The 26,328-nt window shown below is 55.9% G+C and overlaps 4 protein-coding genes across 6 annotated transcripts; 2 read left to right on the top strand and 2 right to left on the bottom strand.

Moving 5' to 3' along the window:
* Window positions 1-858: 858 nt before the first annotated feature.
* On the top strand, window positions 859-8,247 carry LOC309602755 (RING finger protein 122-like). Its single transcript, XM_082336628.1, has 6 exons — window positions 859-940; window positions 6,131-6,287; window positions 7,206-7,251; window positions 7,492-7,533; window positions 7,870-7,952; window positions 8,044-8,247. The coding sequence occupies exons 1-6, from the start codon at window positions 916-918 to the stop codon at window positions 8,156-8,158; spliced, it is 468 nt and encodes a 155-aa protein (XP_082192754.1). The 5' UTR covers window positions 859-915; the 3' UTR covers window positions 8,159-8,247.
* Window positions 8,248-9,237: 990 nt separating this feature from the next.
* Window positions 9,238-13,974, top strand: LOC309602660 (TELO2-interacting protein 2-like). 3 transcript variants are annotated; one of them, XM_082336421.1, is made up of 8 exons: window positions 9,238-10,069; window positions 10,338-10,524; window positions 11,040-11,132; window positions 11,518-11,702; window positions 11,791-11,934; window positions 12,505-12,667; window positions 12,948-13,065; window positions 13,902-13,974. In XM_082336421.1, exons 1-7 carry the CDS (start codon window positions 9,435-9,437, stop codon window positions 13,026-13,028), a joined length of 1,488 nt encoding a protein of 495 aa, XP_082192547.1. In that variant the 5' UTR covers window positions 9,238-9,434; the 3' UTR covers window positions 13,029-13,065; window positions 13,902-13,974. The 3 variants fall into 3 exon arrangements, with proteins under 3 accessions (XP_082192547.1, XP_082192548.1, XP_082192549.1); XM_082336422.1 differs by having other exon boundaries at window positions 12,948-13,060; window positions 13,902-13,922; XM_082336423.1 differs by lacking the exons at window positions 12,948-13,065; window positions 13,902-13,974 and adding an exon at window positions 12,871-12,916.
* On the bottom strand, window positions 13,137-16,615 carry LOC309602662 (protein MAK16 homolog). The gene is made up of 10 exons (XM_082336425.1): window positions 16,531-16,615; window positions 16,088-16,137; window positions 15,742-15,851; window positions 15,560-15,624; window positions 15,261-15,412; window positions 14,902-14,956; window positions 14,736-14,810; window positions 14,256-14,366; window positions 13,972-14,028; window positions 13,137-13,690 (listed from the first exon to the last, which is right to left on the bottom strand). The coding sequence occupies exons 1-10, from the start codon at window positions 16,543-16,545 to the stop codon at window positions 13,502-13,504; spliced, it is 879 nt and encodes a 292-aa protein (XP_082192551.1). The 5' UTR covers window positions 16,546-16,615; the 3' UTR covers window positions 13,137-13,501.
* Window positions 16,616-18,550: 1,935 nt separating this feature from the next.
* On the bottom strand, window positions 18,551-26,328 carry LOC309602589 (chromaffin granule amine transporter-like; the record flags this gene model as incomplete). Its single annotated transcript, XM_082336250.1, has 15 exons — window positions 18,551-19,107; window positions 19,420-19,553; window positions 19,761-19,880; window positions 19,984-20,047; window positions 20,232-20,283; window positions 20,408-20,486; window positions 22,298-22,393; window positions 22,532-22,592; window positions 22,739-22,782; window positions 23,743-23,832; window positions 24,152-24,244; window positions 24,524-24,607; window positions 24,874-24,932; window positions 25,609-25,969; window positions 26,205-26,328. The coding sequence occupies 15 exons, from the start codon at window positions 26,326-26,328 to the stop codon at window positions 18,994-18,996; spliced, it is 1,575 nt and encodes a 524-aa protein (XP_082192376.1). The 3' UTR covers window positions 18,551-18,993.

Below are 26,328 nucleotides of genomic sequence, written 5' to 3'. Positions count from 1 at the left end.
GAGGATCAGCAAACTAATCCAGAGAGCAAAACCACTGACAGAGCCCGTGGTTTGCTGTACCTTACTGTGTGTTTGCAGCAGCTGGGCACCTGTGTTGGGAGGTCAAATTATAGCATGGGAAAGTACCCTGATTTCAGGAGGGCTGTCAGAAACTGGCCGCAGAAACCTCCCTGATCTCTGGAGCTATTGGTGGAGGAGGATACGCGGAGCCCACGATACTGCCATCCCTGACACGGGGCACGTGGGGGCACACGGAACCATTTCACAGCCCCAGGCTGCCAGTCCCGCTGCCCTCGTGGTCACCAGTCACCTGCAGGATCCACAGTTTGGACGGAGCTGCTGACCGTGTCCAAAACCATCCCCTGCGCAAGACTGAGAGCCACCAGGAGCTCGGCGCGCTCCGGGAAGTCCCCCCAAAGGGCTGGTGCGTACGCAAGGACGGGCGGGCTCCAGCCGGGTGGCGTGTGAGGCAGGTAATCCGAACCTGGGTCATGTGCAGAGCATTTCTGCTGGACCATGGGGCCGTATTTCAGCAGAGCCCCTTGCCTGTCCGCGTTCCGTGGGAAGGCGCGCGGCAGAAAGGCGCCTCGTGGGTGCAGGTACCACGGGATGTGCGTGGCAGGAACGAGGATGAGGAAGATGTGCCTGCTAGGGACGTACATCACGGGAGCAGCCGGAGCCCGGGGTTCCTCGCCGCTCACGGCCCGGGGAAGCCGTGCCCGGAGCTCCGGGGCCCGCCGGGGTGCTCGGCGCTGCGCCCGCCGCGGGGAGGGCTCCGGCTGGCGGGGCCGGGGCTGCCGGGGCGGGGTTTGCGGGCAGGGCCGCTCCCGGCCCGGCCCAGCCCAGCCCCGCCGCCGGCCATGGCCCGGCACCGCGCACGGCGGAGCCGCCCCGGCCCCGCGGAGCGGCTGCCGGATGCCCCCGTTCCAGTGGTGCCACGGTGAGAGCGGGGGGCGACCGGGGGGGGGTGGGGGGCTGCGGGGCGTGAGTGTGGGGGGAGCGGGCATCCCCCCCTTCCCCAGCCCCTCGGGGCGGCTCCGGGACGGTTTCGTGCCGCCGCGCCCTTCCCTCGCCTCCCGCCCCCGGAGCGGGGCCCTGCGGGGTCCCGCGGCCCCCGGCTGCCCGGCGCCGGGAGCCCCGCTCCCGCCGCCCTGGGGCTGTGCGGGGCGGGGATGAGCCGGGGAAGCAGTTTTACTTCCAGAGCAGCGAGTCCGGCTCAGCTCCCAGGAATAAAGCCAGTTACTAAATGAGTTTGCCGTGCTTTCGCTTCGTGTGCTGGTTGCGACGAAAAAAAGCCCTCTTTTTTGTGTCCGCAGAAGTGGAATAAACTTATTTTTCAAGGGCCCCAGACAAGGCCCTGGCTCCTCGCTCTCGTGTTCGCTGTAAGAAATTCTCAGGGACGTGGAACTGAGTTTGCACATGTGAGGGGGTTTTGGTTTAACTGAGAAGTGGTTTATTTTCATGACTAAGTAGTTGAGAAGCTGCGCTGGGAATTCCACCATCAAAGCCCTGCCTGAGCAACAAAGGCTGGGTTATTTTAATTTATGAACGGGTTACAGCCTTTGAAGCTAAATATAACGCAACCAGTGGCTTCCTCTCCTGTAACGCGTACCTTGTGTGTGCCCGTGCAACTTGGGGGATAAGAAACCACTGGTCCTGCAGGCGGTTAGCCCTGGACATGTGGTGAGTGCATGGGTTTCCATTAAACAAGGGACATGGAAACGCTCCACAGCAGAAAATGCAAACTTGGCTATGTTAAAGAAACATCCTAAATAAGAGAGGCTTTGCTTTTAGAGGCGCTGAGCAGCCACAGCTCTCCTCGGCTTCCCAAGGCACGGGCTTTGGGAAACACCGCGAACAGAGCCCACCCTTGTTCAAAGGCCAAGGCGTGGGTTTAGGAGACCGGCTGCGGGCATCTGGCTTGTACCTTTTGGCTTTAAGCCCTGAGCTCGCAAATACTGAAATCAGCATAGTCCAGCAAAATTGCTTCTCTGTGCGCTGCTAAGGACCTGTGCAGAATCGGGGCCATTGGTGTAAATAAGTCCGCGAGCCAGTAAAGAAATCACATTTTCAACCTAAGTAGGTATATTCAAGATATCTTAACAGACAGCGTATACTGTGCCGCCGTGGCATTTCAGCTCTTCTTCTGCATCACCGTTTTTCCTCCTGTTGCTCAGCTGTAGCTCAGGGGACTTTGCAGTCACCGGGCACGAGCCAGGTAACTTTATTTGGAGGGGAGCTGGTTTTCCCCTGTGGAGAACTGCTTGGCTTAGGGGCAACTTTTGCAGGAAGCCTATTCCAGCATCACAGCAAAAATTATATGGAAGCTGCATTCAGTTTTCTGATGCAAAGCCCACAGCTTTTGTGTGGGAGTAGAAAGAATGGTTTTATTTAATGACCTGCTGAGTTTTCCATTTGTTTTATTGAACAAGAATTGGGGTGAGGGAGAAGCTCCGCTCAGCAAAAACCCCGTGCCTGCGCAGTATGGGCAGAAACTTGGGTCCGTCCTGACTTGAAATACTGCAAACTGTTGTGTCCGGAGGCCAAACCACGCGGCATCGCTGGAGCACGAGGGTCTGTGTTTGCAGAGGTGTTGGCCAGGCTGTTCAGTGGGTTGTGATGGTTAAGTCACGCTGTTGGTTTTGGGGGGGGTGGGGAGCAGGGCTGGGGTCACCCCATTAACCAACTCAAGCGGAGGCACCGCGTGTCCTCACCGCAGCTTGCGGCAGGGGTATTTAGGCCAGCTCAGCGCTTAAGTCCGCCAGGGAGCCGTGTGGGTCGGAGGAGGTGAAACCCACAGCCCCGACGGGTCACACCGTACCCTTGCTGCTTCTGCTTACAAAGGGGAGGTTTTGCAGTTTGCATGAAAAAACACTTTGCTGGCAAGATGAAACGCCTTTCTGAGCACCCTTCTTGTAAAGAGAAGGGCCCAGAAAGCCAGTGCGTGTCTGTAGGTACTTTCACAGATGCCTACTGACGCCTCTCTTCTCATTTTTCAACTAAATAATTGTTCTAGCACTCTACCTGCAGGGATTCTGGTTTCAGGTACAAAACTGGTAGACTTGAGCTGGTGAAATGGGTTATTTCGGTTTGGGTTTGGTGCCCATCAGTTCTTCATTTCACGTTGTTGAAAACCAGATTTGATCCGTTCCCCTTGAACTAAAAATACGGACGCCTTTGTCAGGCGAAGGGGTTTGCGCTAATCAAAACCATCGCTCAGCCAGCGCCCACCATGTCGATGAGCCCTCGTGGGGAGGAGCGGGAGGGGAAGGGGCTGGCCAGGCTTGGGAGGACCTCGCTTTTCGCATTCCCTCGCTGAGACCCGCTGCTCGAGGGCTTGTCCTGGCAGGACCTTCTCATCTCAGCCGAGCCGATGGCTGCTCCCCGACCAGGAAAGGGCACTTCCCCGGAGCCGTGCTCGCTTTTTGGCACCGCAGCCTGGAGCTCGTGAATTCTTGAGAGTCTATTTAACAGGAATGAGCCTTGCTAAGCTGGTGAGTCTAAAATTAGCCTTGCCAGCTGTGTTGCAGCTGGCAGGGACATGTTAGACCGGCTCCTTTCTGCTTCCTTCGGTACAGGGCTGCAAGTTACAGCATTTCTTGTTCCACCTCAGTTTTTTCCCCGCTGCTGCTGCTGGTTTGACTGCCCCTCTCTCGGCAGCCATGTGGCTTTTACATGCGGTTATTGCCACCTGTGGGGAATTTGGGCATCTGACGTGGAGCAGTGCTCAGGAAGCAGCGTGCGGGGTCAGGGAATACAATCTGCGCCCTGCGGGATGGGGCGCAGCCGGGCAGAACACAGGGATTGTAGGGACAGCCCCGTGCGGAAGAGAGGTGTCTGGGTGTGATGTTCAGGAGTTCGTACGCTGGGTTTTGAGCCCCTTAAGATGAGCACAGAGGGATGCGCTGGGGAGGTCAGCATGGGATTGGCAGGGTTTGTCTCTCTCAGGGCTCTCCTTCCCAGCCCGCCTGGTGCTTCTGGAAAACCTCTGGGACGCACATCCCAGCCTTTCCCTGCTCTCCGCAGAGCTGATTCTCCTGCTATCCCCAGACAAGGGCTTTGCCGTCTCGTCACGGATGGCCACGGAGCTGCCCACGGAGCAGGTCCAGGCCGTCCCTCGCCGGCTGGCGGTGAGCTGCGGCACGCGCAGAGCCAGCGCTCGCCGTGGCCAGCAGCAGCCCCTCGGGCCCCTCTCCCCTCAAGCTGTAACTCGGGTTTGGGCTGTTTCTGTCACCACGGCTCTTGTGGCACTGTTCGGCTGGTGCTTTTCAGCAGATTCTTGGAATAGCTCTCAGTTTGAAATACACGTAGGAAGCGTTATTGTTTCACTTGTGACCCGTTATTGTTACCGCAACCCACCGCGCTGTTTGGCCAGCTTCGAATGAGGCTTCCTCCGTCCATCAACAGCTGCGCTGCAGCCCGTGTCCCACCGCCACGTGCACCAGCATGACCTCATGTAGTTGCTCAGTGTTTTTTTTTCAGAGCTGATATACTTTTCTTTCTTTTTGGAGCATTTCTCAATCATTTCCAGCAGGGAAATGGAAAAAAAAAAACAAACAAACCTTTCCTATTGTCTTTTCCTGCACCTGGTGGTCTCAACAGCAGAAGACTGAGAGAGGAGGACCTGAAAAACAAATCCTCCCTTTCTCGCTCTGTAGATGAGGTGGCTGGTGAATTGTCTCCGGCGACTACAAGAGGCAAAGATCAGCAAGCGGCTCTGCCCTCTGTAGCAGGAAAACCGCATTTCCTATGGTCCAGCCTCTCGTCTGGTGCCTGCTCCCGCTGCTCAGCAGCAAACCGCGGTCCCCAGAGCCGAGTGCCTCTCTGGCCACGGTGGCTTTGGCCATTGCATCAATGGGGCACGTAAATTCAAAGCAGATACCCGGGAGGAGCTGGGAATTGAGTGTCCCAGGGCAGGAGCTCACCCCAGGGGTGCCGCCTGCCCGTCCCGCTCGGGCTCCCCGTGCTATGCAGATGTCCTGGGCCTCTCTCGAGCACACGCTGCTGCCTTCTCTCTCCATCGCAGCGGGGAGGAAACCAGACAGACCAAACCTGGGATCTTGCCGCTTCTGCAGACGTTTCTGCTGCCCGCTCCCTTCCTATCTCTGCTCTCCATGGTGGAGAGCAAATTTCATCCTCTCGTGAGAAACAGGCAGAGGATTTTAGTGGGCTGTAATTAAACCCAGAAGTGTTTGTGTCGGAGCTTTTTGATGAGATTGCGCAGCGCGGGAACAGAGGGTGCTGAGCGGAAGGGGCTCGGGGGCTGCTCTCCTTTAAAGTCCTGTCGGAGTGAGATCTGATGAGAAATCAAAGCTTCAGCTCTTGTGGGGTCAGCATGATTTCGAGACATAAAAAGCGATGCTTATTTAGTGCCAGAGCCTGACTTTGCATCAGCTCCCAGCAGAGGCAGCTGCAGTGGGTCTGGTATTTCCGTGCCGTTCCCCCTTGGTTAGGTGGGGACCCTCCCGGGGTGGCCGCGCCGCCACCGGCTCTGCGTGACGCCCTTCTCCGCATTTCCCCCGTCGTGTCAGACTTGCAGCGAGACGTGGTGGCCCAGGCAGCCGCGTGTGGCCGGTGTGTGCGGGCACCCACGGTTTTGCTCGGAAAGGGGATTCGGTCACTGTGGTGCTGAACGTGCTCCTGCACAGCCCCGGCGCCTCTCCCGGCACCAAGGACGAACCAGCCACTTGCTCTTCCTGGCTCCCACGGAGCAATGACAGACGCCAACTGTTCTTGTTTTTCAAGCTCTTTTTTTGCTCTGTCCTTCCCTAAATCCCCTTCCAGCCTCCATGTATTTCTCTGGAGATGAAAGCATGGGGCCTCCTTTTCTCCCAGATGCCTGGATTCTGCCTGGGGTACGTTTGTGCTGCTGGAGAAGGGTTTCGTGACTGTAGAGATGCGGCGGTGGCTGCTGCCTGCGCCGCACGGAGCTGCTTTAGGGGCTGCCGCTCTTCCTGGGGAGATCACCAATCTCCACAGCCCACGAGACGTCTTGGCGTTGGTTTCTGCCCACTTTGCAAACTCCAGAGGGGACGGAGTCAGCCCAGGCTCTCTCCGCTCTCACAGCGCATCTTCTTCACCTCCTTTTTCCCTTCTTCCATCCTAAACGCTTTTCTCTTCCCCCCCAAAGGGTGCTCCTGCAGTCTGGGGCTGATTTATACCAGTAAACCCTGCACGATGCCTCCCATCACGTTCCAGGATCTGCCACTGAACATCTACATGGTCATTTTTGGCACCGGCATCTTTGTCTTCGTGCTCAGCCTCATCTTCTGCTGCTACTTCATCAGGTGAGCCGGGGGCCGTGGCGGTGGGTTGGCACCCCCGGGGCACCCCCTGCCCTTCCCAGCACCCCCTTGTTTTGTCCCATAACGCGGGAGCGGCTCGCCACGAGGATCTGCCCCGAGGAGCGGGGCCGGCCGCCCGCCGTGCTCGAGCCAGGCGCGATCGTGGTCCCCTGCGGCCGGAGCAGGGCAGGAAACGCAGGAAGGGGCTCTTGTTTTCCAGGGGACCACGCGAAGGGACGCATTGTGTCGGGCAGGGAAGGAGCGGCGCTGCACGGGAGAGGATGTGTCTTTACGTTACACTCCCTGTTCAGGGAGGGCTATTTTTAAACCCAAAGCCAAGGCAGCAGCTGGCGTTTCTGCAGGGCCCGGGTGGCTCAGTCCTTCCCTGCGGGATGCCCCTGCTCCGCCGCTGTCCCGTGCATATCTCGGTCATTTTGGGGACCGCAGAAGCGCGTCTCAGTGCCTCGGCTGGAGGACGAGCGAAGGCTGCGAGCAGTCCCCTTCTCCCCGTGTCTTGCTGGGTTTCTCTGCCAGGCGGTTTTCCCCGGCGCCCTTGCCCCGGCCAAGGTCACAGCAGGGCTGGGAGCTGCCGGCGGGCAAGCACTGGAAATACAGCGTTTCCTCTGCCACGAACGACTTCCTAAGGCAAACAATCGGGGCTGCCGGCTGCCGGCTCTTATCGCTCCCTGCCGCCGATTCCTGCCGGCGCTGGAGGCGGCACAGGGCCCCGCAGTGCGGCTCTACCCCGGGCACGGCCTTGGGCTGGTCCTGGCCACGCTGCTCCGACGGCACAAGTGCAGCCTCGGAGCTGTTTATCCCAAATATTATTATTATCCTCCCAAATATTTTTGGCCGCGCTGTTCAGATGTGACCCTTGAGGATGCTGTAAAACTGACGGTGCCTTTTTCTCCCTCTCTGCAGCAAACTGCGGCACCAGGCTCAGAGCGAGAGGTTCGGGTACAAGGAGGTAAAGTCGATGCTTGTTGCCTGCACGTACCCACAGCGATTCGGGGCCCAGCGGGAGGTGGACGCAGCGGGGACCGGGGCTGCTCATCCCGGCCGGGCGCATTCGAAAGCGGTGTGACGGGACGCACTGCCCGCTGCGCCCGGGCTCGATCTTCCCTTGCCCGGCTCGGGTCAGCTCCCATTGCGGCTCCTGGCAAAATCCCTCCTGGTATTAAATCCTCTGCCTCCTTTTCTCCCTCAGGTGGTTTTGAAGGGCGATGCCCGGAGGCTGAACGTGCACGGGGTGAGTGGTCCCACCTCTGGGCTTTGGGGTAACGGGGACGATGCTCCGGGGCGCATCCCCTCTGCTCCATGGGGTCGAAGGCGGCTCACAGGCAGAGCGAGGCAGGGATGGGGATGTGCCAGCACCACGTGGCTGGGAATTGGGAGGAAAACCCCCTCCCTGGGGGCGCTTTGGGAACCGGGCTGAACTCCCAGCTGGAAATATCCAGGAAGAGGCGCCGCAGCAGTGGGATTCCCCCGGCCACAGCATTTCTGGTGGGAGCGGGGCCACGCGTGGGCGTCGCGCTGGGTCCCACGTGTTCGCAGCCACCCTCACCCTCCGTCTCGCCTCCCGCAGCAGACCTGTGCCGTCTGCCTGGAAGATTTTAAGGTGAAGGAGGAGCTGGGGGTGCTGCCGTGCCAGCACGCCTTCCACAGAAAGTAAGTACGGCCGCGGCGGCCGGCGGAGGGCTGCGGGGAGCGGGGACTTCCCCGGCGGGGATTTGCATCCCGCCGTCTTTCTGCCCCGCAGGTGCCTGGTGAAGTGGCTGGAGGTGCGCTGCGTTTGCCCCATGTGCAACAAGCCCATGGCGGGTCCGGCACAGCCCCGCGCCGGCATTGGCACCCTCCTGGACGAGCTGGTGTGAGCAGCCCCGCTCCTCGCCGGCCAGATCCTGCCAGGGCCGTCGCGGGACCGCGGCTCCCCGCACACGGCGTCCCCCGGCCCCGCGCGTGCCGGCGGATCCAACAGTTCGTCTCGAAGGATTCGGGATTTCCGAGTTGGGATTTTTAACTCGCAGGTCGTTGCTTTGGTTTGGGGGGTGGGGGGTCCGTTCGGTTTTTGACGTCGCCCCGGTTGCGCTCCGCGGGGGCCGCCTGGGGTGGCCGCTGGAAAGCTGAGCCCCCCGGCGCGGGCGGGGGCTGCGTCCCCCCCCTCCCCCTTTGCTGCCCAGATTAATTTGTATTTTTGTACCTGATCCCCCCGGGCTCTCAGGCTCCGGGGGGGGGGGGGGGGGGCGCGTGTACGGTTTTGTGTATAAACCACGATTAAACGGACAATTTCTCAGCCCGCCTGAGCTGCGAGCGCCGGCGGGGCCGGTTGCGGTGCCGGGAGCCGGGGGAGGCCGAGGCCCCCACGCCCCGGGGAGGGGACAGCGTCGGCCGCGCCCCTGCGCGCGTGACAGCCGCCTTCTTCCGCGGGGAAACGTCACCGACAGCGCCCGAAACGGCACCCGACGGGGCCCCCCCCACCGAGGAGCCATGGCCGTTACCCCAAGTCCCCGCTGCTCTCTGACTCTCGACACTCTAAAGAGAAAAATGACGCCAGCGCTGACGGCGCTGACCCCCCCGGCGCTCAGAAGGGATTGTGCCACGTCGTAACGCAAGGGCGCACACGTCACGCAGCCGCGTGCCACTCCCATTCATCATCTGCTATGAACCGGAAGGATCGGAGTGTTTTTCCCGCGCCTGACCCCAACGCCGCGCCCCTCACCCTAAGGTCGGGGCGAGGCGAGCGCGCCCCGAGGCTGCCGCGGCCCCCGGTGCAGCCCCCTCTGCACCATGCGGCCCCGCGCCCACAGCCGCCTTCTGCCCTCCCCCGGGCCGCAGGGCCGCCCCTTCCCCGCGTTACCGTGAGACATTACCCATGCTAATTTATTCACACATAGCCACGCCCCCGCCACCGCCTTTACGGCAAGGATGGGATTTTGCGACAGCGGCGCGGTTTGCGGCGGCTGCTGAGGGAGACGGTAGGCTTTTGCTCTGAGGGCGTTCCGGGGCGCTCTCCTCGCAGAGCGCTGCTGCCCGCGGCCAGCACCGGGAATGGTGTTTAAAGGTGTGTGGGGGGGATGTGTTTAAAGGCGTTTTAGAGCGGGGGAGGTCGCACCGCAGGGCGGGAAGTGGCCCTGGGCCGTGGGTCGGGCCATGGAGCTCAGCGGCCTAGTGCGAGCCCTGAGGCTGGAGGAGCCGCCCCCCGCCGTCCCGCCGGCCCAGCAAGTCCTCCTCCAGATCGGGCTGCTCTTCTCCGAGGGGACGGGCGGTGCCCCCAAGGCCGGCGTGGTCAGAGACCTGGCTGCGCTGGTCGAGGCTGCAGACTGCCGGTGGCTTTTTGGAGGCCTGAGCCCTGCGACGCTGGGGGAGTTGGTGGCTGCGCTGAATGGCTACGCAGCACCCCCAACGCAGGAGCAAGACGCTGCAGATCTCCCCAGTAAGGACAGCGCGTACGCTGCCGCAGCTGAGAGAGCGGCAGATGTCGGCTCCGTGTTTCTACACCTCCTTGCGAAGCTGGAAGCTGCCAAGACCCAGGAGTCTCTGGGCGTCCCCGTGGTGGGTCCAATCCTATGTCGTGTGATGGGACCCATCTACATCTTTGCTGCAACGCATATTGCGGAGAGGCCCTGGACAAACGCGAGGTCTCAGTCGGTGGCACAGGAGCTGCTGGCGCTGCTGGTTCAGGCCGCAGGCTGCGGGTCGGTGGCTGAATTCCTTCGGGGAAAGAATGAAGATGAGGAAGGAAGATTTGCAGCAGTGATGGGGCTCCTGAAACCGGAGTTAACCAAGTGAGTAGGAAGGGGAGGGCAGCGATGGAGAGGGTGGTGTGTTTGGCTGGTCTCTGTGGGAAGCACTGGAAACCTTTGGGAAACGGTGTGAGCTCAGGCGTTACAAGACACTCAACGATAAATATGGGGCCAAAAGCTTTACAAATACCCCGGTAATGGAAGCGGGAGGGAATCAATCACAGCTTATGGTCAGCCGAGAGGCCCAGATGCGTACAAAATGAGCATTCATTAGTTCCAGTGTTCACTGAGCTTATGTTTGTATTTCCAGAGACACTTGGAAGCGTAACCCTGCCACAAAGTTCGTGTTTTCCTGGACACTGCCTCACGTCACCCGGCCCTGGCTTAGCCATTACCTGGAGCGTGTCCTCCCGCCGTCGCTGCTCATCTCGGACGACTACCGGGAGGAGAATAAAATCCTGGGTGTGCGCTGCCTGCATCATATCGTTCTCAACGTGGTAAGGGATTTGAGAAATTAGATCCCTTTCTGGGTGCTGTTTGAAGGAAGGGTGGGTTGGACGCCTGTTAGGATTCCTAACTTGTAATCCTGGTTCTGCTGTTAACCTAGCAATTCTGCTTCATCCTCCATACGGTCCCTGTGTGTTTAAATATGTGTAGTTCTTATATCTATTACGCTAAGCAAAGAATCACTTTCCCACCTTTTGAACTCGGCTGATTCACATATCAGCCTGACAACAGTTTGCAGAGCAGGGTATTAAAGTAATGCCAGCGGAACTGCAAAACAGCAGCTGGGGAAGCAAAGGAAAGTGGCCGCTCCTGCGCGTGGCAGAGTTTAACCTGCATTTATTACAGCACCTGCTCACGCTTTCTTGTAAGCAGTGTTCCTAACGCGCAGTATGTGCGAGGGTTGTTTTTATAAGACCTGGGTTTGTGAAGGCTGTTCTCTTTGATTAGGTTAAGCGGGTGCTGAATGTGATGCACAGGAATAACGTTCCGTTCTCTGTTCTTGCAGCCAGCTGCTGATCTGTGCCAGTTCAACAGAGCTCAGGTGGTGCACCACGCCCTTTACAACCATCTCTATTCACGAGAGGCCCCTCTCATCCAGGTAGGACAGCAGAACTTCATTTTAATCTGCCTTGCGGTATTGCGTATCAGCCCCGTGAGGGACAGCCAGCATAGGGCACGAGGAGGCAGAACCTGTTTCCTCGCAGACAGTGCAGTCAGGCTGTTAGTAGCTGATGCTTGTGGCCAAGAGACAAAGTAACTCGATAGATTTCAGGAAAACCTCAAAGTGGAGGGAAGATCTCTTGCCTCCTGTCCCCTTGCAGCTGGCAGCCTTGCCGAAGGTGGCCGGTAACAGGTAGTAGTAGTAGTTGGGTCTGTCAGGTGAACTGCAGCAGCTGTGGGCGGTCAGCGGGGTTGGAAGTTACTGGTGTTTTGGCAAGAACATCAGCAGGATTGCCCAGATTTACTGTCTCGCACCGAACCAGGCAGTCCTGCTGTGCCTGCTGGACTTGCTGCCGATCCTGGAGAGAGCCCAGCGGCAGCAGAAGCAGGCCAGACCAACCGCCCCCTGCGATGAGGTGCTGCAGCTGGTTCTGACCCACATGGAGGCAGAGCATCGCCTCGCGCTGCGGCGGGTGTACGCCAGGACCCTGCCTGCCTTTGTGCAGAGGTGAGAGCAGCCGCCGCAGCCCTGCAGCGACTTGCTTTGGCCTTGGTCTATATCTCCCTTCTCAGTGTGTGTTTCTTCGTCTCGGCAGGCTTGGCATCCTGATAGTTCGGCACTTGAAGAGGCTGGAGCGAGTTATCCTGGGGTATCTGGAAATCTGTGATGGCCCTGAGGAAGAAGCCCGACTGGGAATACTGGAGACACTGCAGTGCACCATAGAGCATGCTTGGCCCAGGTACTGGTCTGTGGGTCAAAGACACTGTAGAAAGCATATCCTGAATGCTGTCCCTCTTTCAGAGCCAAAGTTACTGTTCTTTGAGGAAAGGGCCCTGAAATCTTAAGGGAGAAATCCGTCACAGAGAGGAATCACTGGCATTACTGCTTTGCTGAAAAACCTGGCCCCAAAATTAAGCTGGGTCCTCATGTTGATCTGACTTCTGCCTGTTCTAGAAGCATCAGCTTGGCTAGAAACGAAATCTGTGTTCTCTGCACGGCAGAACTGTGGAGTAAGGCCTGCGCTGTGAATTAGGCTGCCCCGCGAGAGGCGTTCCTGGTACCCCATCCTCGGGTTACCTCTGTGTTCAGGGCCTGTCCTCCCTCTGGTGGGCATACTGAACGAGGCAGCTTCTTCAGCCTCATCGCTGAAGCAGTTGCTCATCTTAGGCCAGCTACATTCCTGCTCCACACATAAATGGCAACTAGCAGCTCCTGCCTGAAGTGTCTAGGAACTGCTGAACAGGGCTGTGCTTCCCCCTGGCTTGCGAAGAGGATTTAGAATAAGGCGCAGTTGCCGTTTCCTTTGCAGAATGCCGTGCAGAGTCCCTGTGCTCCTCAAAGCCCTGCTGAAGATGATCTGGGACGTACACACTGACCAAGGGTCAACCGCAGAGCCGGTAAAAGCCGCCTTGCTCCAGGGGGCCACGGACTGCCTCATCCTGCTGGATCGCTGCTCTGAAGGGCAAGTGAAGGTGAGCTGGGGACCCAGCACTGCTTCACCTCTGATCCCTTCCCTCTTAGACGGGGCAGCATGGTGCGTGCAAGAGCCCGCTTGCTTCCTCAGTCCAACGGTATTTTGAAAGCATCCACCTCAACGTTAGTACTTGACTTGATAAGTGACTTGATACGTATCAACGGGTACCTATATATGCTTTGTATCATTCTCTTCCAACAGATAGCCAGGGGAGGGCTGATAACACCATAAACCTGAGCGTGCCGAGCCACTGGAAAATGATGCTTTTCTTGTTTCAGATCCTGCTGGAGGGCGTGTACAGCAGCTGTGAGGAGAACCGCGTACGGGAATGCATCAGAAAAGTGCAAGAGAACACGTGAGGCGTGGCTGATCAATGCTCACCCCGCGTTTTGTACAGTAAATTTTTTTTATTTATTAAAAGTTACTGTCTTTCTCATCCCACCCCTGTTAACCCCATACCTCCCCCGAACAAGATAGACTTGTGTGCTCGCCTAGCCCCACGCGGGCTTCTCCAGCTTTAGACCAAAGCAGCAGTGCCCCCCAGTCCAGGTTCCTTCCCGGAGCACAGTCCGAGCTGAGCCGTGTGTGGTTGTAGAGAGGGTGGGGTGTCTTCTTCCTTAAACCTGTGCTTCAAGCAGGAGTTGTACAAACTTGCAGCAATTGCCTGGGGTCAGGACAGAAACCCTTCTTTTCTTAAAGAAAATGATTAATTAGAATATTGAAAAAGGAGTAATTTTTGAGGGTCCTGCACAGAGCGGCAAAAGCTGGAAGGAGTTCTGCTGACAGATCTGGAGTCCTGTCATTGAGTACAAAACGCGGGTTCAGGAAGGAGTCAGGCTGCTTTTGTTTTAGTGGTTGGCTCCGTTTCTTCCTCATACTCTATTTCAATGTAGGGACGTTTTCTTCTGGCTGGTCCTTTTAGGGGAGTTTTCCCCTTAGATTTGGAGTGAGAGGCTTTCTTCTCTACTTCTTCCTCTTTTTCCTGCTCCTCTTCACTACTTGTCTCCAACTTATCCATGTCCTGAAAAAGACAGGCAAGAGTGAGGTCAAAGCACGCTGTGTAACTAAACCTCCTCTTTCTGCAAAATTATCTCGTGTATCCGATTCCATTTTATAATTCCTGGCCCCCAGCTGTCTAGCCAGAGGAGCTGGGGTGTAGTGGATACAGCGCAGTCTGATTGTACCATTAGGTGCCACAAATCTGATTTTGCTGGCTCTTATCCCATCACCAGAGACACCCAGAGGGCGGAGGTTACTTTCAAGCAGCTCAGCCTGACAGTTTATACCTGGTGCTTCACCTACCTCAAAGTCACTGAGGTCGCTGTCATCTGCTTCCACAAACTCTCTGTTATCCGTGTCCTGTAAGAAATAAAGTCAGCAGCTCGTACACGCACGCTGAGCACAAAACAGTGTCACGACCTGCAATGGAAGAGCCACCAAGGCCACCACTGGCACACACGTGTTTTTTTTGAGTTCACCTCTCCTCATCTGTTCTCACCCTGACACTCACACTACGGTGCCCAGCACGTAGGTGCTGCGCCAGGCCAGGGGAGGATTAACGGCGGTGCTGTGGCTGAAAGCATTACCTCGTCGTCGTCGTCTTCCTTCTCTGCATCGGACTCGCTCTCGCTTTCTGCATCTTGCTGTTGTAGAGCTTTGTCAAAGGCGTGAATGGGGAAGTTGTAAATGTCTCCATACTGAAAAGGAAAATGGGGATTTTCTGTAAGTCACAGGAGGAAGACAGCCGTTGGTGGTGGGGTCACCCAAAGCCTGCGGCCTGCACAGACGCAGTATCAGACTAGGCTGAACTTGTGGCTCGGCCCCTTCCCTAATTCTGAAGTATGCACCCCTGCACAGAAAACGAGGGGCTCTGCGTTTTGGGGAAGCACGTCCTCCAGCCTGTTGTAAAACCACCCAAGAAGGGCAGCGTGCACTCATCCCCTACCCCTCCTACGCGAGCAGTGCCTCTCTTTCGTACCAACGCCCGTGTCCCTCCCAGAGAACCGGCAGGACAGAGGGCAGTAGGAGGAATTTTACTGCCGTGCTCTGAAGGCAGCGATCCTTACCGTATCCTGTTTCAGCCTTTCCAGTAATTCCTTCTCGATGGCGTTATCCAGCTGAGCGGCAATCAGGGCTTTCTCCTAATGGAGCAAAGAGGAGCTGTGTCAGTTGTTTGAAAGACGTGCGGAACAGAAGCGATCGACAGGAGATTACGCGAGAGAGTGGAATTACCTCTCGTCTCTTCTCTCGCCTTTCAATCTTTCTGCGTAAAGGAACGAGCTTCCTCCTACAGGGAACAACAAGAGCTAGTTAGCGAATCCGTCAGCCTCTTGTGTAGCACGTGAGCAAATGCTCCTTCAGGGCAACAACCAGCAGTTACAGCAGTAGAAATGTGGCTGCAACTAGTTCAAGTGCGTTTCTACACGCAGACGCCGCCGCAGTTAAATCCATTTCAGCCAGGTTCATTTGCAAGCCTGCCAAAGCCTCAGGAAGGCAGCTGGGCGCGCTGGGGCTCTGCGTGCAGCCAGCGGCAGCGGCTCTGTGGACGAGCAGCAGCTCGCTAAGTGATCGCTCTTAACTGTGTCACTCACTGTCGCTTGAGCGTCAGCTTCCGGATGCGGATGAGGTACTGCGTGATCTTAGTGAATCGCTGCTTGCACTTGTGTCGGATGAACCGCGGCCAGTAGATGAGGTTCTCGTCTATCTCTTCCAGTGCCTTCTCGTAGTTCTTGCTTAGCAGGACCTGGAGGGGGGAAAGGGAAAGGGTTGAGCTACGGAGCAGCAACAACGCGGGGACGCATCTGCTCTTGGGAGGAGTCCCATCGCTCCCGGCCCTCTGCCGCCGTTGGTAAATGACGTTAGAGCACGCCGTCTGCTCTCGTTAACTCACCCGTTCCCACAGTCGACGGGGAAAAGCTGCCCGCTCTATCGTCTTCATGTACAGGTAACACCGGCCTAAAGAAGAGAGGAAGGTGATGCCGGGAGAGAGCCGGAGCGTGTCCTGACAGCGGGGGCGTGCGCAGAGCAGGCGGTATTCGCCCCCTCCCCACCCAAGGGGTCGTCCGCTCTCACCTTTCTCCTCCCTGATGGTGGCGTACTGGCTGTTGGCCAGCGGGCAGGAGGAGCGGTTGCACAGGCCCGTCAGGTTGTACTCATTGCGGCAGAAATTCTGGGTTTTTGTCCTGGAAAGAAGAGAGGTGAGAGAAAGGGGAAGGGCGGGGGTACCCCGCTGCACGCCCTGGCCCTCGCAGCCGCCCGCACCACCCTCTGCCACTGTCACGGGTGGCCGTGGTGGCACAGGGATGGGGGGCACCCACGTTTATCCCCCCCCCCGACTCCTCTCCTGGCTGGAGCACCCTGCAGCCCCCCCCCCCCCCGCCGGGAGAGCTCAGCCCATCCCGTCTCCCCAAAAACTCACGTTATCTTGTAGGAGCAGAACTGCCTGTTTCCCAGCGTGTCCCAGACAACCTGCGAGGACAAACAGCGGGTGACACGCACCGCCACCGCCCACCCGGCCCCCTGTGCACCCCCCCGTGAGGCTCTGACGGGGGGGGGGGGGGGGGGGGCACCCCGCAAAGATGGGGGTCCCCTCTGTGCACCCCACTGGTGCAAGAGGAGGCAGGGACAGCCCATCTGCTGCCACGTTCCCCGTTACAGCCCCCCCCCCCGGTCTGTGCCCCCCCCAGCGCCCCTCGGGCTGGGGACAGGGGACCGCCGCCACGTGGTGGCTGGGGAAAGGGGGGGGGGGGGGCACCCCCCAGCCGGACGCAACCGACTCAAGCGGCGGGGCGGGCGCCGATTGGCTGCGGCGCGGCTGCCTGGGGGGGGCGCGGACGGAACCGGATCAACCGGCGGACTCACATCGTCCGAGTGCATGGTGGTGGCGGTGCCGCCGGCCTAGCGCGCCGCCATCGCCGGAAGGGGCGGGGCGCCGCGGGATCTCGCGAGAGCGGAGGAGGCGGAGGGGAGGGGCGGGGCCGGGCCGTCATGGCGGCGGTCCCCCGGGTGGGCCCGCGGCCGGGCCCGCCGCTCTGGGCGGGGAAGTCAGCCTGAGAGGAGCCCTCTCAAGTGCGCCGTCCCTGGGCAGCCCCGTCCGGGTGCTGGTCCAGCCCTGCGTCTTGCTTGAGGCACCAGGGTGGTGGCGGAGGGAGCGTCCGGCCTCAGGCCGCGTTTGCTGTGTCGGTGCTTTGGCAGTGGGAGATGGCAGCTGCCTCAGGGACGGAGGGGACAACCACGATGCAGACCCACGGTGTTTAATTTTACACTGCAGAAGCCGTGAGGGAAACGTTTGTCTGCAGATTCTTCTCCCCAAGGAGGGGGAAACGCTTCCCTCCACAGCTCCCAAGACCCGCCTTGGCTCCCTCTGCCTCCCCAAGCCGCAGGGGTGGCGGCACCTCTTTGTATCGCTGTTAATGCACTCAAGAATCACGAATTTTTTCAGCAGGGTGGGTTAAAAAAAAAAATCGTGTCGTTTGATGCAAAGATTGCAACCTAGTTCCTCACTCAGAGCGGAGAAACTCCATCATTATCATTGGCGCTGCAACTAATTTATTAATTAAGAAGTCAGAGCTGCCAGTGCCGGAGGAAAGAGTCTGACGTGCGGGAGTCGGAGGCTCGTCTGCTCTGCTGGTCCTCGCAGGGGGGATGTTTCCAGAGCAACCCAGCACACAGAGGGGTTTAGTGTTAATATTTAACTGGGAGGTGTGAACAGATCCCCAAATAGAACAGCTCGCATTTTTTTCCTTCCATCACAGAAAGCAAACGCGTTTTTCCTTTTATTCTTGGCAAAGCAGGGGAACAGGTGGAAGACAAAAATAACCAGTTTTTGAGAACAGGCTTAGCATTAGTCATTTCCAGTCAGCCTAAGAAATATAATTTCATCTTATATGTGCAAAGCGAGGGGCAATGGGCCCGCCGTGGCTGTGGGATTGCCTGACAATAGCCATTTATGACCTTTGGTAATGAGTCATAAGGTACCAAATCTTGACGAATTGTTATTATCCTCCTGTTTCCCTGCTGGCAAGTGCATCTGCATTGTGCTGCTTGGGCTCCAGAGCAGTGAATCATCTGTTCGTTCTGGCAAGTGAAATGGCTCTGCGTTACACAACTGCTCATTCAAGACAGAAATGAGTTTATATAAACTGCCGACAGTGGAGCCAGAGAAGTTGTAAGTTTGAAGTTTCACTGGAAAAAATGAGATCACGGGAATTTCTCTGATACTTAGGAGATGAATTTGGTACCTCTGTTACTTCACTCTCTCTCTCTCTTGCTTAACTGTAACATACTTTTACAGACCATTATACTCAATAATTATTGTTAAGAGTGCAGCTGCTCTCTTTCTAAACTTGTGGCCAGGAAATTGCAAAAGGGCAATTAAATCAATCTATTGTGCTTCTCCTTGCAGTGGGTTAGGATCACAAGCACAGCCCATTACCCCACCTCAGCTGAGGGGCAGGGATTTTTAAAAATGCGCTGTTAGTCGCTTAGAATCACAAGGGATCTGACTGGCTTTGTCGGCTGAGTCGAAGAGTCTAAAACTGCTTTCAGCCTTATTTCTACCTGAATTTCTTGGAGTTCTTCAAACAAATTAATTAATTTAATGGATGGTGGAGGAGACGCACAAGCAGCCATAAGTAGCACATAAATAGCACAGCACGTAAAGCTATACCGAGACAGCAATAAAGGTTGTGGATTTTTTTAACTGTCTTCAGAGGAGCACGGAGCACATCAGCAGTACAGCGACATCTTTATTGACGGACTGGCAGTGACACAGATGGATAATGCCCTGTTGTTGCAGAAAGGTTTCATGCTGGGGATTATAGCAGAATTCTGAAGAAAGAAATCTCCCAAAGCTGATGCTGCTGATTTCATTTGCATTCTCTCCAGTACTTTTCTTTCAAGAACAGTAAGCGCTTTAAAGACGTTAACAAATGCCACTGGACTCATCTGGGAGAGGTGTTGATATTATCCCCTACTGCATGAGCAGGCTGTGCCCGAGACAGTGTTGTTCTGCAGGACAGGATGATACGGTTCTCCTCATCTTTGTAACTTTTTTTTTACAGATGAGATGTAGTGAGTTTGGGTAACTTGCCTAGAAGTCACACAGCAAAGGGGTGGCTTAACTAAATGGGCAGAGCCTCCAAATCCCAGGTCTCTACTCCCTGCTGTGGATTGCGTGGCCAAGAGAACAGGGCAACGGTACAGCCTGTGTCCGTCCTGTGTCCACAAGCCTTGGGGGAGGCTGGGTTATTCTTGGCTGCTAATACATCCATGTTCTGTAAACGTAATATTAGCTTCAAAACAGGGCACGCGTCCTTGCACTGGCTATTCCGCGTTTTCTGCCTCCACATCGCTGTCATCTGTGAGAGGGAAATCGCGCAGGGTTTTCTGAGTGGTGTAGCTTTTGGTTTGCATGGGGCATTCCTGGCTTAAGATTGCCTGGGTAAAGGAGAGAAGAAATCGTGCTTTAGTAAAAATAGTGATTAATTTGAATAGTTAACAGGAGCGTTACCACTTTTAGAGAAAGCCAAAGCAGCCAACTTCTGCCCAGGGAATACAAGCTGTGAGTTAGGGAAAGGACCATAGCTCTAAACTTTTCTGGGTTTATTGTCTGAGGTTTTTATCCCTTTTTTGAGGGCAGAGTAGAGCTCAAAAGGGAAGACACAATCCCTGGCAAATTTATTCTAATCCCCTCTCCCAAATCTCTCTGTTATCAATCCCCTGTACTTTAAGGGAATAAAGTATACTCACAATCTTCTCCTCTTTAGCGGGAGGGTTGCGCAGGTACCAACAGAGAGGAGCGTAAGCAATATTGATAACTCCAATGATGATCATCAGCCAGGGAAACCCGATAGCTCGTACAATCGCCCCGCCTGTGGAGGGACCTGCAAATTTGAAAATTAAAAAAGGTTAAGATGACAGAGAGCGAAAGGTGCCTTTCCAGTTTGGAGGGGGCCTATCGATCTATGGTGACTGGGTTGCAGACGCAGTGCCGGTTGCTTGCGATGAACACTGGGTGGAGGAGAGGGAGCGATAAACCGAGGGAGAGACACACCGAGTGCGTCGTCCCGTGGGTAAGAGTTCATCCATACCGATCGCAAAGCCCATGCAGAAGGCGACATCAGCTATGGCGTAGACATTGCCGTAGACGGAGGTGTGGCGAAGGTCCACGAGGTAACCCATGATGGGCATCATCGAGGAGTCCACCATTCCTGCCCAAAGCAAGAAGGACCTGATCAGTCATCGCCTTCTCCCAGGGCAGTGGTGAGAGCTGCGTGTGAGCTGTGTTGCGCAGCCTGAACGCTGACAGCTTACCTATGGCAAAGCCGAGCCCACTGTTGGGGCCAATCAGCCCGTAAATATTTTTGGCCAGAGGTACCTTTGAGCGGAGAGAGGTGTGTGAGGTGTGAAGGTGTAACATAGATCTGCGAAACCGATACACACGTGCGACTGCTGAACATCTACCGACTGCTGGGCACGTAACCCTGTTTCAGTACTATCGCCCACGCTGCCCCTGCTGATTCTTCTGCAGAAAGGTCTCGAAATCGTCTTGCGCTACTTACACAAAGGAGACTAATTCCCACCACAGCCATCCCGATCAGGGAGCAGAGCCACCTGCAACGAAGCCACAGTTAGGAGAGGGCAGATGTTCTCAGCGTGCACACCACCATGATTACAATTCATGCTGAAAGCGCAGGGCTGGGCTGGCTTGAGCTGAAATCTCTTACGTTCCACTTACCGGCCCATTTTGTTAGCCAGAATCCCGAAGAGATTGGTGCCGATGAGGTAGGATATACTGGCAGGGAGGAACGCCATCCCTGAGAGAGAGAGAATAATAAAGCCTGCGTCATCCCCAAGCAAATAGAGCGGAATTGCAAAAATATTCACTTCGCTAACTGCCTCTCTCATTTGGAGAATATCGCGAGCCGGGCAAGGCAAGCTGGCGTCCGGCACCCGCTCTGGGGGTGCCTGGCCACGCAGTGGTGCTTCTCCGTGTCCTCCACCGCCGCTGCTCGGCGTCACCGCTGCGCTGCCTGCCCCGTTGCTCCGTGCCCTGTAGAAGGGTGGGGATCCCTCTATGAAGATAGAGGGAGGCATAGAAAATGTGTTTGCTTTTGATGGGGGGGGAACTGAGGCACGCAGAGGTGCAGTGATTCACCCACAAAATCTGTGAGACAACCAGAAGCTAAATGCAGAACGTTTTTGTCCCCGCTGCTTTAATAAGCCCGTCCTTCTCTCCTGTCATAGTTTCTCCCTCTTCCACCTTTCTCCCCTTGCCTTCTGCTTTTCAGTTACTAAATAAAGAGGAATAAAATAACTGCTGAAGTAAAAAGCTTGGAGATCATTATGTAGTCAAAATTAAATATTTGCACTGTTTGCTGATTTACCAGTTGTTTATTTTTAATATACTCTCCCGCCAACTAAAATAAAACTGATCAGCTCCGTTTCACTAAGACAACTTCCTTATTGAAACGCACTGATTTATGTTTAATTTTCTCTCCTCTCTTTAACAGCTACAGAACACAGTTAATCCTGCAGGTTTAGGCCAAGCTCTTCTGGGTTTTTTCCCCAGGATTATGGGAGTGGGCAGACCAAAGCATACAAATAAAGAAGCCCCGTGAGCTGATAACAGCTTGTGCGATGGGTGGCTTGCGGTTGAACCGTGTCTACATCCAAACTGCCCTCAAATCTCAGGTACCTGAAAATCTAGTGAATATATTTGGGATTTTCTTCGATGTCTGCTGACCCCTGGGTCCTGCTCAGTCACCTCAAAGGTTCCCCTTGAGTTCAGCGGTGACGGGAGCAGCCCTGAGAGCTTTTCTCAGCCTGTGACATTTGTGGTTACCAGGCAGCTACGCTGTCCCTTCTCCCCACTGCCAGAATCCTTGGGACGCTGCTTCACCCTCGCCCATCCTTGCTCAATCACTTGCTCATGAGAAGCACTGTAGGCTCTTACCGGGATGGATGCTCCTGCCTGGCCAGAGGATAACTCGATTAGGAGCTCTCTCAGCTCTCCTGCTCCCAGGCTGCAATTCAATTTGGGATCTAAGTGTAGCCCGGGGCACCCCCCAGGTCATTCCTCAGCCAATTGAGTTTTATAACAATTAGTTTTTATTTTTGTAGCAAACACAGACAATGTTATCTCCATATCACATTTTCTAGGCAGCTGGTAATTAGCACGGACCATCCTGTCCTGCCTGGAACTCTCTAAATGGCCTTGTTTTACTCAGAGCTGCCTCTGCAAAACCCATCTGGCTGCCACGATTTCAGCCCAGCACGATACCATTATCTGCCCTGCAGAAGACGGGATTCGACAGGCTTCCCGTGCACGAAACAGCCTTTCTTCCACCATTATTGCTCTTGTGGGGAGTCTGATTCTATACAATTTTTTCAGTAACAGAGAAAAACACATTGTGTAGCTACCGCTAAGGACATTTCCAGCTGAAATTGGAGAAACACGCAGCCTGGGATCACTCACTCTGTGCGGGCGAGGGTATATGTTTTCTTCTTTTTTAGAATGATATAAGAGATTATTCAATCCGTCTCGCAGTGCCAAAGCAGGACCGGTTCTAGCTAAACCAAATCAAGCAACTGTTTGGGAGGGAAGGCTGCAAAGCACGACACCTACCTAGCTGCCATTTTGGGGAGCACATGGTTTGCATCATCCAGATGGGCAAGGTGGGCTCAAGCATGGCGACCCCCATGTTGGAGAAGCAGAGGGCTCCTGACGGGGAGAAAAGGGAGAAATGCTCTATTTTAGCCACCTTCTGCCGCTGTTTCAAGCAGGCACGAGTGAATCTCTTTAATCAGGAGACGCAGGTGCACAAAGAGGAGCGCGGTGTGTGCTGACGTCCGCCTTTACCTGCAGCGACCAGGATGTAGGGGTCTCGCAGCAGGGTGAACACCGGCGTGCCTTTGGTGCTCTGCGGGGTGGCAAAGCGGGGTTACGCCGGCTGAGAGCCGCCGGTGCGTTCACACCCGCCCTCGGCTCGGTGCCTGCACAGCCCCGCGCCCGCTTCCTTCGCGCCGCCTGGCACCGGCCCACGCGTGCACGCACATCTGTACTCACCTCGGGGGAGATCTTAGAGGGCTGCAGGATGCAGAGCTGCAAAGCTGGGAAGAAAACACTGTTATTAGCTTACTGCTGGAGACAGCATCACTTCAATCCACATTTCCCTCTGGCTTTTCCTTTAGCGCGACCCCTTTCATTGGCAGAGCCCCCGGGGATGCAGTAACTGTGTTTGGGGACGTCGTTCAAGTGGGCAGAGGGAGAGGTGGCTCCCAGCCCTGCTCCCGCGGGAGGGAGCAGCAAAACTCCCTGAAGTGGACTGTGTTAGAAGTGTTTTGCCAGCCCATGAAGCAGTCAGATACGCAAATACTCTCCATCAGGCTGCCAGCTGCCTGCTGGGGAGCCGCAACTAGAGCATGACAGAAATTAGATGTGGAAAAGAATAGGATTAAAAAAGAAAGTTTCATATGTATGGGACCTACGTTTCATTTTCCAAAAGCTCTTACATGCTTCATTAAAGATGTCTTGCATTACATCTAGGCAAAGATGGTAGCTGTGACTGTAATTTAATTAGCTTAATACTTCCCACTAAAAATGCACATTTCTGCTATCTATAACTTTGCCGTTACACTCTGAAGGCTCTCGTGGCCTGCATCTGTAATACAGCTATCAGAGAAAGAACAAGGATCACCATTTATTCTGGCAAAGTCTAATTCCTTCGTGGCACGGCGAAGAGGCAGCAGACAAGTGTGCCTTTTACAAAGAATTCACAGTTCAAAGAGCTTTATTCAATGTGCTAGTCAAGCCATTAAAGCAATCAAGGGGTTTATTAAGTAATGAGGGACTAATTCTTACTTTATTGCTATGTCATGCATCTGGTGGTAGAAAACATATGATTTAGCAATAACGGAATAACCAGTGCTGATGATATCACCCGTGTTGTATTAATCTGCCTCTTCCTTCTCACAAACCCTGTGAGATCCTCCCCTGAACTTCTGCATTTAAATCTTTTCACTTTTTTTTTTTTTTTTTTTTTTGTAGGATTAAACCATTTGGCTTCTCACCTCCATCCAAGAGGGCGAGGAACGCCAGGACCAGGAAGGGAGACGATTTCCCCACGAACTCGTACATCACGCTCCCAAAAGGGGCCCCGACTGCAAGGGAAAGGCTGCGTCACACGGCGGCAGTGCCACCGTCCCCAGCGCCCCCCGGGCAGCAGTGCTCGGCCGCTGCCACCATGGTTTTCTCTGAATCCCCCGGCGGGTGTTTGGTGAAGGTGGTGGGAAGGTGTCGGATCTGGCGGGAAGTGGCCATGGAAAGTGAGCAGAGGGAAGGAGGCGGACAGGCCAGCCATGCCCGCAGGATGCTGCTGGGAAAGGGGCGCAGCCAGGCAGGTGGAAGCTGTAGGTGATGGCCGACAAGGCTCTGGAGATGCCGTTGATTTACACCCCATTGGGAGCAAGGTATCCTTACTCAGCACACCCAAGGCCAAGCCTCCAAGAGCGATCCCCATCGCGTTGCCCCTCTCGAAGTCGTCCGTGTACACGCTGGCCAGCATGCCCAAGCCTGGGAGCAGAGAGAAAGCAGAGGCCACGTGAGGCTGGCTGGTACCGTGGTGGTGGGGCTCCTCTCTGAAAGCAGCCTGGGCTTTGGGGAGGGTTAGCTGCTTGCCAGCTGGGCCGTGTTGGTGCACCGTCTGCACCAGCCAGGCAGGGGCAGTGAGGAGGAGGAGTTCAAAGCTGAGAAAGGCACCCAGCGTGTCCATGCTGCTGATCATTCCTGAGATGCTAATTGAACCCAGACAAGGGGAGCTAATGTGTACTACGGTGTAGCTAAAACATTTACCTGCGACTGATGAGAACGACGACCCGATGCCTTGGAGGGCTCGGGCGATGAACAGCAAGGTGTAGGTGCCTGAGAAAGCAAACACTGTGGAGGAAGGAGAGAGACGGCGTCAGGCAGAACTGCAGACTGAGCGTTAAAACCCCGCAGAGGGTAAGAGCGGCCTCAGCTTGCACCAGTTTGGGTGCTGGAGAGGGCAGGGGACCGCTTGTCCTTTCTTGTCACTGATTTCTGAGTCCGGTTCCTCTGCTCTCACTCCTTTCTCCTGCACAGGGACAGCGGTGCAGGCACAGCCCCAAGTATTTTCTCCTGTGCTGCTGCGTATGAAGGGCAGACAGCAGGGCAATACTCACTGACTGTGGAGACGAACATGATGATGAATCCGATGAACATGGGGATGTGGTATCCTATCCTGGAAAGGGAAAAAAGAGGCACTATCTCAGGGAGGATTCCTCATTCCAGGTTAAGATCTGGTCTTGCTGCCCAGCCTTAACACACACATCCCTGTGGGCTGGTGAGCATCTCCTGAGCGCGTGGATGTGCTCATGAGCGCTGTTCAAGGAAGCATCCAGTGTCTGGGTGCCCCCAGATCATACCGTAAAGCACGCCCGGAGACACCGCTCTGTTTTGCCAGTGCATCTGCCCACCCAGACCATGTGGAGGTGAGCCCAGCGCCCCTCACACGTGTCTGCTAGGGACAAAGGCATATTAAAACTCAGAGGCAGAACATCTGAACAAGAACATTATATCCATAGCAGGGTGGGAATCTTTGTTTGTTTATTTGATGGTTATTGGTATTAAATAGCATCTGTCTGCACCTGAGGAGAGCATTAGTGAGGCTTATGTTGTAATATAAACTTGCAAGCCATTTGTAGGCTTTTAGAAAAGGTAAAATTCACGCTTATTTTGATGCATATATTCTCCCCCTTGCTATTTTACCCACCGGTTCCTGTAATTCTGTGATTGCAGGGGCCGCACATCGGCAGCACAGACCTTTACTGCTCAGCTAATGGTGATTTCATTAGCAGGCAGGAGCTGCCTGTCCCTGAAGGGCTACACCCTGGTACAAAGCCAGGTCTCTGACCTACCTGTTGGTCAGGAGACCCACGGACGGGTTGAACACCAGCTGTACAAGAGCCTTGGAGGCAAACAACAGCCCCACGCGGACGTTTTCCTTGGCGAGGAACTCCTCGCCCTCCGGGCAGCCGCTCGGCAGTGGGGGGCTGCTGGCGGGGGGCTGCGGCGGGCGGCTGCTCTCCGTCCCGTTCACCAGCTCCGTCGCGTTGGCGGAGCCTGAGACGATCACTGTGGTGTTATCAAAATAGGAGAACATGGAGGAGAAAGGAGGAGCCTTCAAGGCTGGAGAAGCAGGCTCAGTCCGGGCTGGGGCAACGGAGCTGTTAGCACCTTCGTATTCTGTTGTATAAAGGAAGGTGGGGACGATCGGTACTGAAAGAAAAGCCAGGGAAGGGATTAGTTAGTGATTTGACTCCATTTTCTGGCTCGGCATGCAGCTGAACTGAATGGTGCTGGCTAGATGTCGGTGTCCTGCAAGCTCCCTGCACCCAGCCCTCCCCAGGGCTCTCCCTGCACAGGGACCCTGCTGGCATTGACCGGAGACCGACCGAGGAGCCGAGACCCTGCAGCGGCGCCCGAAGAGCACAGCGAGAGCCGCACAGCGTACCCACGACCGTCAGCAGCATGTTGTCCAGCAGCAGCGCGACGAACACCACCACCAGCACCAGCCTCCGCGACGCCCTGCCCGCCGCCAGCCATCGCCAGGGCACGCGTTCGGCAGCCGGGGACAT

This window comes from Platalea leucorodia (genome assembly GCF_965183815.1).
Source record: "Platalea leucorodia genome assembly, chromosome: Z".
Lineage (NCBI taxonomy): Eukaryota > Metazoa > Chordata > Aves > Pelecaniformes > Threskiornithidae > Platalea > Platalea leucorodia.
This window is presented reverse-complemented; position numbering and strand designations above follow the sequence as displayed.

Excerpts from the sequence above, each read along its gene's own strand:
- LOC309602755 (XM_082336628.1), top strand. The coding sequence starts at position 916 with ATGCCCCCGTTCCAGTGGTGCCACG. Across the intron at positions 7,534-7,869 it reads GGAGGCTGAACGTGCACGGG|CAGACCTGTGCCGTCTGCCT; the intron begins GTGAGTGGTCCC and ends CGCCTCCCGCAG. Across the intron at positions 7,953-8,043 it reads CAGCACGCCTTCCACAGAAA|GTGCCTGGTGAAGTGGCTGG; the intron begins GTAAGTACGGCC and ends TCTGCCCCGCAG.
- LOC309602660 (XM_082336421.1), top strand. The coding sequence starts at position 9,435 with ATGGAGCTCAGCGGCCTAGTGCGAGCCCTGAGGCTGGAGGAGCCGCCC. Across the intron at positions 11,703-11,790 it reads CTGCCTGCCTTTGTGCAGAG|GCTTGGCATCCTGATAGTTC; the intron begins GTGAGAGCAGCC and ends TCGTCTCGGCAG. Across the intron at positions 11,935-12,504 it reads ATAGAGCATGCTTGGCCCAG|AATGCCGTGCAGAGTCCCTG; the intron begins GTACTGGTCTGT and ends TTTCCTTTGCAG.
- LOC309602662 (XM_082336425.1), bottom strand. Across the intron at positions 15,852-16,087 it reads TTCTGCTCCTACAAGATAAC|GACAAAAACCCAGAATTTCT; the intron begins GTGAGTTTTTGG and ends TCTTCTTTCCAG. Across the intron at positions 14,029-14,255 it reads AGGAAGACGACGACGACGAG|GACACGGATAACAGAGAGTT; the intron begins GTAATGCTTTCA and ends TATTTCTTACAG.